The sequence below is a fragment of the Pteropus alecto genome, unplaced genomic scaffold (assembly GCF_000325575.1).
Source record: "Pteropus alecto unplaced genomic scaffold, ASM32557v1 scaffold189, whole genome shotgun sequence".
In the NCBI taxonomy this organism is placed as follows: Eukaryota; Metazoa; Chordata; class Mammalia; order Chiroptera; family Pteropodidae; genus Pteropus; species Pteropus alecto.
In genome coordinates, this window is record NW_006442117.1 from 1,504,698 (window position 1) to 1,516,063 (window position 11,366).

The 11,366-nt window shown below is 48.1% G+C and overlaps 1 protein-coding gene across 2 annotated transcripts in view; it reads left to right on the forward strand.

Annotated features, from left to right (window-relative positions):
• The window catches only part of MAP3K21 (mitogen-activated protein kinase kinase kinase 21), a 42,161-nt gene that overhangs the window by 13,097 nt on the left and 17,698 nt on the right, over window positions 1–11,366 (forward strand). For both annotated transcript variants that reach the window (XM_025039072.1, XM_025039073.1), the window contains exons 3-5: window positions 1,012–1,160; window positions 1,935–2,110; window positions 8,740–8,980. In XM_025039072.1, the coding sequence (XP_024894840.1) occupies window positions 1,012–1,160; window positions 1,935–2,110; window positions 8,740–8,980 (566 nt within the window). The remainder of the gene's footprint in view (window positions 1–1,011; window positions 1,161–1,934; window positions 2,111–8,739; window positions 8,981–11,366) is intronic.

An 11,366-nucleotide genomic window follows, 5' to 3' on the forward strand; every position in this document is an offset into this window, starting at 1 on the left:
AGACCTAATAAAGTTTTCACAGACTAGGAGAGTAAACAGGATTGTAGGATTGTACGCGTTCTGTCACAGAAGCAGAGAAGAAACTAAACGGACCGTTCCTTACGATGTAAAGCCGGGTAGGTGGCCCGGACAGACTGTGTGCTTTTTAAAGAAAGATCATTCATGCGCAAAAGTTTACGTTTGTAGCAGATACAGAGGAAGCAAGGCACTGGCCAGTGCTGCGGAGGGGAGTACGCGTCTGAGATGTGCGAGCTTGGCCCTGGCCGCCCTGGCCGCCCCTGGCCGCCCCTGGCCGCCCGAAGGTCTGCTGTGGCTGTGGAGCGAAACGCGGTCCTTCGGCTTCGTTTTAAACGTTCATTTCGCATTTCTTCGGAATCGCGTGTGCCTTGCACGGCCTGGTGCAGCACTGACCCTGTGTCACCCCTGCTGGGGTCCAGGAGCCCGGCCGCTGCAGGCCTCGGCTTTCTCCCCCATTGCACGTCGGCCCCCCTGCCGCAGAAAGGAGAGGCCCCGGCCGGCAGCGGGCCTGGCGGCCGTGCTGGTTCCCTCCGGCCGTCGCTGCGAAGCCACGTGGCGAAGATGCTGGCGGCTCCCCTCCTAGCACACGGAAGGCGGGCAGCGGCACGAACGGTCAGCACGATCCGGTCCCAGCCCCGCAGTGTGCAGCACGATGCATCTGTGGGGCTGGAACCTCACGTCCTCACTGACCCCAGAGGTCTCGGGCAGGCGTGGAAAGTGGCTAGAAGGACAAGCGTCGAAGTGACCACTGTGGCCCAGCTCCGCAGCCCAGCTCACTGAGTGGCTCCCGACTGGCTCCCAGGAGGGACGGGGTCTGCGGGGACTAGAAGAGTCCCCGCTCCCGCGCCGGGAGGGGCCGCCGGGAGCTCTGCTGGGGGAGAAGGGCCCCGTCGGGAGCTGGGGGAGGGCGCTGAGGCGTCTGTCCCGCCAGCATCTCGCGGGACGAGACACGGCCACCCTTCCCTTTAACCTGCGGAAAACTTTGCTTTCCAGCTACGGAGTGCTGCTGTGGGAGCTGCTCACCGGGGAGGTCCCCTACCGGGGCATCGACGGGCTCGCCGTGGCCTACGGGGTCGCGGTCAACAAGCTCACGTTGCCCATTCCGTCCACCTGCCCCGAGCCGTTTGCCAGGCTCATGAAAGGTATTTGCGCAGCCCTGTCGTGGCGTGTCCAGTGCCCCGGGTTTGCTCATTAGAGCATCTCTACTTTTTTAAACAGAAGAGTAATTTCTGTGACTCTAATTTTCAAATGCTTTTAAGTACTTACACTGTTTTAAGAGTTAGAAGCCTTGTCTTTGATCTAGAATGTCAGGCAAAGTTTCGATGAACTAAGGAATTTAAAAACAGTCCAGTTTTATCAGTAACTTATTTATATGTGAAATTCACCAGAATGGTAATCAAGTTTCCACCAAGTATGCTAGTAGAGTTCAAAGACGGTATCGAGTTGGCTCCAGATCTGCTATTTTAAATCCTACCTAATGATCAAAAATGTTTTACAGTCTTAACCTGCGTGGTTCGCCATGACCTTGTCTGTTTAATCCGTATCTCTTAAAAATTAACTCTTTTTGTAAGCAGCAAGTTAGCTTAGTCTACTTAATTATCAGGCTATTTCTCAGGACTTCTCTTGTGATTATAATATTTTAGAGAGTTTTGGTTTTCTTGGGTTGAGCCGTAGAACTCTAGATCAGTAAATCATCTGGCCACCCGAGGCCCTGAAACTCACGTCCACGTACTGACGTCCTACACGGACAGTAAGAGTCCCATCTAACAGTAATAGTATGCATGCCGCTCACCTGTGTAAAACCCAGTTTTCAAAATCGTCGTCAAGAGATTTTTCAAATCTTCGGCGGACGCTGTCGACACGGGCTGCCGACGGGCACTGCGCTGGACGCAGAATTCACGCGATTCTCGTTTTAGGGTGCTGGCAGCAAGACCCGCACATCCGGCCGTCGTTCGCCGCCATTCTCCAGCAGCTGACTGCTATCGAGGGGGCGGTGATGACTGGCATGCCGCAGGAGTCTTTCCATTCCATGCAAGATGACTGGAAGCTGGAAATTCAGCAAATGTTCGATGAGCTTCGGACGAAAGAGAAGGTAAGTGGTTACTTATTTATATACATATATCTCTGATTGCCTAAAATACTCCCATTTGCGAAGGCGATGGAAAACGTGAGTCGAGAACCACTGGTTAGAAGCATTCTAAACTGTTTTCAGATATCAGTATGTATGGGTTCTTCTGGTTAAAACAAAACAAAATAGAGCTGGCCTTGAAATACATGATTGGAACACAAACGGCCTGTTACTAGGGAGATTTTGACATGTAGCATAATGCGCGTCGGTGCGCATGAACCGGCCTCGACAATTGTCAGTCTTTTCTCATTTTCTTCATTTCTTTCTCCCATTAACATTTTTTTTTTTTAAATTTTAAACTGGAGTATTTTAAATTAAATCCTAGACTCCTGCCTGTTTACCCTAAAATGCTTCAATACACATCTCTAACTGATAAGGATTTTCGGAATAACTTTCTTGCCATCGTTATCTTAAAAAGCAGCAGTAATTCTTGGATACCGTATAATACTCAGTATTCAGATGTCACAGTTTGTCTCGAGTTCTTAGGCGGCGCGACTCCGAAGCTAAGCCGAGTCCGCGTGTTGTTTCCAGTCATGTCTTTCGACGCCCCTTCCCTGCGAGTCCTTCCACCAACGTCCTTTTTTCCTCCAAGACATTGGGAAAATGTGTAATTTTTGAACTTTTTTAATATGACGCGTTAAGCTCTGGTTGGTTTACATATTTTAAGAAGCAGAAAATAAACCTATAAGTTAAACATGCTGAAGCTGTATTTATGTTCCCCGAAAGTGAAAGATCGGAAGTGGGGACACACCTAACCGGAAGGCGGACTAGTTGGGAAGCAAAGTCGGCTGGCGTGGTCTTCATGACCGGTGACAAATGCCTGGTAACAGTCACTGAAGAACCCCAAGTTCAAGGCACGGTTCAGTGGCAGCTCCTATTTTTTGAGAGAGATTTTTGGAGTACTTGGGCATTTTGATAAATCAAGGTCTATTCTGACGGTCTGAAATGCGTTACCGTTCAATAGCTTAAATTATTCTGTTGTACGTGCGACCAACGGGCTCGAGTATAACACTTCGAGTTTTCGATAACTTTTATAAAGCCACATCATTGTCCAGGAAGGAATTCTTATACCCCGGGTCTCTGCGATTCTTTTCGAAGAGGCAGCAATGCTTTGCCAAATAAAAAGTCCACGCGTTGATTCCAGTCCGTGACGCTGAAACCTGGGCGCGTGGTGTGGCTGAGTCATTGTCCCGTGTGAAAGTGGCCTTCACTTACGTGGTACGTGTCCACGTCGCACCTCCAGCCTTTCGCACTGACCGTCGCACGAGAGGCAGGTGGCCTGCTTGAGTGCGAAGGACAGGGCCAAAGAGGGAGTAAAAAGCCGGGGTTCGCATACATGCCGCGGGCACGTCTCGGGCTACTCCGCGTAACGGCGTGCTTGACAACGGGACAGCGCACGCCCGGATTCTGCCCGTGAGTCTCTCACTGCTGGAATCTTGCCGAATTGGGAAGTAAGGTAACGTGTGTCATGGGTATTCCCCAAAGTACGAACCGTTTTTTAAAAAAAACGAATTTAAACACGTGTCTCTGGGGAAGTTGTTCCGAGTTTCAACGTTACAGTTTGTTCCCCGCAGACACGTAGTGACTGTTGCGTGTGTGCTGGGAGCGGCGTCTGCCCTCCTCACCCGGCCTCTGCCTTCCCGCTCACCCTCCCTTCCTCTGTGACAATGGGGTTGCTGTTCTCCTAGGTACCCTGTCTCGTGGGTCTCTGAAGATGTCTCTCGGTCTCCTATGCGACAGAGACCATCCGTGGTAACTCGCTCCCCTAAGCCAGTGTCCTCACGTCACCTGATTACTACAGCAGCATCCTAGCTGGTGGCTCTGCAGCCGGTCTTGTGCCCCTAACTGTCCCCTCACCTCTACCAGTGACCCTTCTAAAATGCAAATCCGCATCCTTGTGTCCCTGGCCAGCTCCGTTCCCTTGCTGCTTCCCTTTGTCCTTCCACAGTGAGCCTCGCTTTGTCCCCGACCACACCGACTTCCTGCCGGTGCCTCCGATGCCACGCTCTTGACTTCTGACCTTTGTACACATTCTCTCCTCTGTGGAGAACGCTGTCCCCTCTCTGGCACGGAGCCCGGACTTACAGTCGCTGTTCTCAGCCTTTCTCGGCTGCACCAGGTAAACTGTGTGTCACAGGGGCCTGCGCCTCCCTGCCGTGGCCGGCACTAAGTCATCCCTCATTATTTGCTTGTTTAGTTCTTGGCCTGCCCGTTCTGCTAGAGAACAAGTTCATGAGATACAGTTTCCTTCCTGGTCATTTTCGTCCACAGCATTGAACAAAGGACTCGGCATGAAATACATAAATACATCGAATAAGCCCAAGTAATGTTGCTTAATATACTCCTGATACATATTTTAATAGGTGAGAGATATTAATAATTATTATAACTATATTAAGTAAAAAAGGAATTTAAAGGCATATAAGTATTATGGATCCTCTTAGGAATCTTATGCTATAATAGACGCATATAATTTCGTGTTATATATCCTTGAAACTCCCACACAGGTGCACAAGGAAATTAAGGTCGTTCACTTAAGTATTGTTTGTAGTTGTGAAAAACTGGGAGCAACCCCAGTATCTGTTAATAGGGGGGAGAGGTGCCTGAGCTACTGTGTTCACGCAGCGGATGGCTATCCAGTAGTTAACATGAATGAGCTCTAGCCTCGTGTTCCCACACGGATAAATCTCAAACATAAAATTGGGTGGAAAAAGTGAGTTGCGGAAGAATAGTTACATTAAATACCATTTATGTAAATTGATAAAACCACATAAAACAGAACTATTGACATGCACAAGAAGACTAACAATAGAGATGGGAAGGACCCAAACCAACCTGAGGACAGCGGATCTGAAGAGGGAGGAGATAGGACCAGAGTGAAACAGGACAGTGTCACAGGCCCGAAACAGAACTGGTAAAAATTAGCACCCGTTAAATATTGATGGTGAGTGCCTGGGTATTTGCTTTTCTAATTACAGTATATTTTAAATATTTCATAATTGAAAAGGTTGACAAATAAAGGTTAGAAAGAAATATGGAAGCTGCAAAAGTCATTTTTTTCTAAACACACTTTTTCCAAGTAGGAGACTTACACGTAATGCACTCTCTTCCTTGGATTTTTCAGTATTTTGTGAGTTTAAAAATACAAGACCAGCAAATGCGACCTTAGACCCTGACACCGCTAATAATCCATAGAGCTCGCATCCTAAGAAGCAATAACCCCCTGTGTCTGTTCAGATCACACCCGTGGTGTCGTGCGTGGCTGTCGGCCTCTCAGGGATATGGAGGGTGGCCCGTGGGTGACCGGGGAGGCAGGAGAGGGGCTTGGGAGTCTGAGCAAAGGACAGACAGGGACGCAGAGGGGCTGCGGGGTGCAGGGGGCTGCCCGCAAGGACTGGAAGAACCTTCAAGCAGATGCGGGAGGAAACAGGTTGCGTGCTGTTCCCGAGCTCAGAGGGAGGCCTGCTTGGGTGGCTGCTCTGGGGATTAAAGTTTGTGATCCTAGAATCAAGAACTCGCTGACTCCCGGTGGCCCTGAGCCGGCGGACTGCTGCTCACTGCTCGTCTCCCTCCATCCGCGACGTCAGGCCGATGGCAGGGGACTCTAAAAACCCTGACAGACCCTCCCGGTTCAGTATTCCGTCTCCAGGGCATGCCAGAAGCCATCGCAGTGGGGCGGGGTGGAGAGCAAGGACCGGCGTTAGACGGCCTGGGCAGCACTGGGCGCTGCCATCCGCCCACCTAGGACTGCTCTGCCCCTGCCGCCTCCTCACCCTTCAAGGCCACAAGAACGCTGTCACCCTCGGGAGCAGTCCGCGGCCTGAGTCAGTTAATGCTTGTTATGTGGGGTGTCAAACGCAAAGGCGTGCTTCGGGCGCGGAGCCCTGCTCTCTCTCTGCTTTGAAGTTTTATGGTAGCTCTTTTGCTATTCTTCAGATTCCTTTTTTTATTTGCAATCCTGCAGTGGTGTCTGCTTTTTCTGGTTTTTGTGCGTGTTCCTTGACATACAGCATTCCACGGTATCCTGTGAGCGAGCCTTCGATTCACAGTTAAAGAACATACGCTCCTTTTTTTGCTCAGAGGTTTCAAACCGCGTGTCGTCTGCTGGCGTCAAGTGTGCGTGCTCTAGCTCGCTTTCTCGCTCACCGATTGCTCAGGGCAGGCGGCGTCAGGCTGGGAATGACTTAATGGTCAGTGGCTTAGCGTGCTCTGTGTTCTTCAGTAAACTGCAGCCTGCGTAGGGACTGGCGCCTCCCTGAGCTCCTGCCTGCCTGTCTGTGTGTCTGTCTCTGTGCACAGAGTGTCTTTGGGCCACCATGCGGAGGCACGTCACCGTTAATGATTAACACCTTCTGCCAGGAGTCTGGGTTTGCCAGTACGAGCTTGGCCTGTGCCCAGCAGTTAAACGGTACTGCTTAGCACGCGGCAAGCAAAAGAATTTTCTTGTGTGCTTTATGATTTCACAATATTCAGAGGGGTTCTAATACCCATACGTTTTTACTTTTCAATGTTTTAAAATTCATTCAGAGGGAAGAACACTTCGGCTGCTTTGTCTCTCTTTTCTCTGATGAGTCTTGGGCGAGTGTTTTGTTTGTTTGTTTTCGTTTGTATGACTTTTATTCATGAAGTCATTACAAGGGGATTTGCATTTTAGCTTGGGACCCGGAATTAAAAATGGTTTCTTTTTCAATTACTGTCGCAGTAACACACAAAAAGCCCGATCGAATTTGCTGTCCTTATTTCTTCCTCATGCCATTTCCTTTCACAAGAGCTACCCGGACGGACACCAACACCGCCGAAAAGCACTGTCTTCACCAAAGGGCAGACAGTCATGCGTTAGAAATTGGGAAGTTGACGGGAAATTATTCTGTGTCCCCAAACACACTACAGTAAAATCTCCGATTTCGACAAACTGGTTGGGGGAAGCCACCAGTTAAGTAATGGAGTCCAGATTGTTTTTTTGTTTTTTTCTTTAATATATAACATTTTCTTCTTTTTTTTTTCTTTTTTTTCTTTCAAGCAATACATAGTAATTTATATCCGGAATAGTGTAATGAAGAAATACGTATTGGTTCTATACATAAGAATCAGTGGTACGTGTTAGCAGAAGTGATTTGAATATCAATTGGTCTTCAGGAAATTATTTCTCCTGCAATTTTATTTATGAAGTTTAGAAAATGAATTTAAAGAGTGTTTCAAAGGTGAATTTCAGTTCACTTTGGTAGAATTACCCTAAGTTCAGAATTAGTTTGATCCGAATAAACACATTTGTTTGTTTGTTTTTAGAGCTCCCCAGTCTCTCCTTGGCAGTATTGTGTTTATTTGTGGGAGAGCGGTCTTCTGGGTTTGTTTTCCTTTATGATAACTGTGCTGCCGGCCTCCGGTTATTCTTGAGCCAGCCAGTCCTTGAAAGGCCAAGGGCTCGGTGGACTCGAGTGGCCTTCTGCTCCGGGTCAGCTCTGCTGTCTTCCATGAGCCCCTGTCTACCAGTTTCTTCACGCAGCCTGCGTTCGGGGGCGGCCTGTGTGAGGTGCGGCCTGACCGTACGAAGTGTGACATGTTTGCACAGCGCTCACAGCCACAGCTCCCCCCGAGAAGGCGGGCTTTCCATAAAGTGGTACCTGGCTCCTCTAAGATTACGTTTGCCCAGAGCAGTCGAGTTCGCGGGGCCTCGGCTGCCGGGTGAGGGCTCGGTGCGGTGGCGGGGACCCAGAAGAGTCACTCAGCACTGACGGGGATGTTTATGTCCCTGGTAGAGAATAGAACACTTTGCAGAAATGAAATGAGAACGGGGGGTGCGATTTTAAAACTTGGTGGAGTTCTCGATTTTACTACTGAATCCTTTTTTTTCTAATAGTAATAAAAGTATTCTTCAGTTCACAGATTTTCTGTTTCTCAGAGTTCAATAATTCCAAAACAAAACGGAGAGGAAGTCAGACTTTGATCAGGAAGTATTGTCCCCAGAGAGGCTTTTACGAGCTAATTCACAGTATATGCACACACCTTGATACTTTCTGCCCGCCCGTGGGATCCTGAAGAACTCTTTGTAAAATAAAATATATTTTCTGTCGATTTGTAATTTGCAAGGTGTCTCGCTTTCATGTCTGACGGGCCTCTGACTGACTCCTAACACGTCGGCTTTGTTCTTTCCCTTAATCTGGCCACCAAGATGTTTAGACCTCTAAGCAGAGACTTAAATGCCCTAAGAAGTCCCTAAGGAGAATAATCGTCCCCGTAATCGGCCGAGCTTTAACGCGTGGCTTTCACTCGTGGGTCGGCCGCTTCTGCGCGTCGTCCTTGCTGTGTTAATGTTCACTTCGTGTGTCAGGCGACCGCGAAGGCACGAGATAGCGAGAGGGACTTGTTCAAATCGAGTTTAAAACGGGCGATGCCTCTTTGAGGACCACAAAACCGAAAGAGCGAGGCGGGGCCAGTGCCCAGGCTTCGGTCTCAGGCCCAGCTGGTGACAGGGGCCCGGCTGGGGCTGTCTGGACTGCAGGCAGCGCTGCCCCGGGAGGCCCGGAGTGACTGGCGGCCGGAGGCAGGAGGAGCAGGGTCCCGCTGGGCGCTGATGCCGTGTCCCTCTGTCTCAGGAGCTGCGGTCCCGGGAGGAGGAGCTGACACGTGCCGCCCTGCAGCAGAGGTCACAGGAGCGGCTGCTGAGGCGGCGGGAGCAGCGGCTGGCGGAGCGCGAGATCGACGTGCTGGAGCGCGAGCTCAGCATCCTCATATTCCAGCTGAACCAGGAGAAGCCCAAGGTCAAGAAGAGGAAGGGCAAGTTCAAGAGAAGTCGATTAAAGCTCAAAGACGGCCACCGAATCAGTCTGCCCTCAGGTACGGCATGGTCTTCGTGCTTCTCCGGGGGCTGGTCTGTCAGCCGTCGCTGGCCCCGTGTCGTCGGCACCGGGAAGGGGTGGGGGATGAGATTCTCAGACATAAATGAGTATCTTCGGTTTCTTGCTTCGATGCACCGGCAGACTGCGATGACCAAATGCGTTCCCACGAGTGAGGTGGCGTAAGGCGTGCCGGGAATTCAGCCATCAGCCTTCTTTCTGTTATGGATTAATCGATTTGCTCCCTTTGAAATCAAAGCAGAATTCCTTCTCAGCTGATTGCAGTGAGCCAGCCCTGCACGGCATTGCCAAAGTCCAGGACAACCAAACTATTGCTGTTTCATCCTTAAGTTTATTGTCTCCACAAGGATCAATAGTGTCACGTGGTAACTGAGTCCATTTGGGACACTGAAGGTGCTGTTAGCGCCTTCAGCAAAATAGATCAGTACTTCAGTTACTTTCCTTGTGGGTTTAAAATCTTTTAGGTATAAAAATGAACCAGTAAACCCAGAGAAGCTTTTAAAAATATTTTCGAAACACTGACAGTATTATAAAAGGATTGCATGTGTTCAGAGAAACTAGAGAATAGAAAATAGTAAACATATTAATTCATCAATTAAGCTCTGAATAATGTTTTATACTCGATTTAAGGAAAAAAACCAAATGCCCCGTTTTTTGTAATTCTAATACTAGGGAAGAATGGTGACAGAGCAAGAGCTGGCTTAACTATCTGTGTGTCTGTTTGGACCGAGCTCTCTATTTTGGGTCCTAGCATCTTTCGAAGACGTGTGTTAATGGCATGAGAATTTGACTTAAATGATATTAACGACAGTTTTCGCATAAAGTATGTCTAAGTTGTCCTGTAAAAAAATACTTATTACAAAGCACTGGAAGGCTGCAGCTCACCGGGACGTTTAGGTCAGTGTGGAAGTCCTCCCGCGATCAGAAAAGTGCTCGGTGTGGGGTGGTCGTGAGTAAACAGCGCACATTATTGATTATTTGGTTTGAGCAGGCGAGAATGGACTAGGGGGTCCTTATTCATTTTTCCTTCGACCTCTCTGGGAAAAGGAACAAGGTACTTTCCTAGATTCTCTTCTGATGTTTGCTTTAAGTCCAGGTATAGCTTGGAGGGCAACTCACTGGACTGTCAGTGCGTCAGACATAATTTTAAAGAGTCTATTTTATTCACCATGAGGCTTCTCCTTTCAGGTAGAGGTGACAGAAAAGTACAGAGTCACCCAACGCGGGTTTGCGTCTCCAGTTCGTAGCCAGTCCATCTTTCTTTAATCTGTGCTGTGACTGTCATCTTCACCACTATTTGTTGACGCATTTGGGAAACTTTGGGGGTGTGGGTAATGCGAAAATGAAGGAAAATAAACTTGGGAGAAAAAAAACAAAGAGCTCCCATGGTTCTTAACCTTCAGTGGTAGATTAAATAAACTGTCTCAGGATTCCGGAGGTCAGACTTCCAATCTTTTTTTTTTCTTCTCAAATGTTTCTTGGCTAATACCTTGCATTTATTCAAAGCAGACAATATATTTGACTCTTTTTGCTAGATTGATATCATTCCTGAATTGTACCATTTGGCTTCTTTTCTCTTTCTGAGAATAAAGGGGACATTTTAATCACACATTTATTTATGTGGTGGCACTTAGTAAAAGATTACAGTTAAAATATAACCCAAAGAATCTAATGCTATAACCTAATCTATCTGGCAGGAATGAAATTTGGCTTCTGTAATTTAGCATAGCAGTTACCTTTTTCGCCCGCAAGATGATGCTACACTGTTGTGATACTGTTAGCACCATGGAAACTCTTTTTCCCAGTAGAATTTCCCCATTCTACACCCCCCACTACACGCACGCACGCACGCACAGAAGCTACTCGCATTATGTTCCAAAGTAGGACATACATTCAAAGATTCAAAGAGCAGAATGATAACTATACAACAATTAATTTCCCCCTTCAGGTGTTTTGCTTAGTGTAGAAGAGAAAGTGATTATTTGTACCTTAAGTTCAAGGGAATTAGCTGATTCTGATATTATCATCTAGAAAATCCTTTGAGTTACCGGGTTCTAGTACCACTTAACGGTACGCCGTTAGGGAGGACACATGCCGTAGGCGGTGGTGCTTTCTGCATACCGAACCACCGAACCCCTTCCGCAGGATTTTCCCCCCTTTATAACTAGCTTCACGATTTCTCAGAAACATATCTGAGACTCCTGCAAACTGGCCCTTAAGACTTGTTTCGCAAGAGCTTTCAAAAATCTGTTATGAAATGTGAATAGTTATTTAATTATTGTAATTTTGCCCTTCAGAACCACCAGTGATAACTTTTATGACTATTTATAGATGGCAGTGTTAACTTATTGCTAGAAAACTCAAAT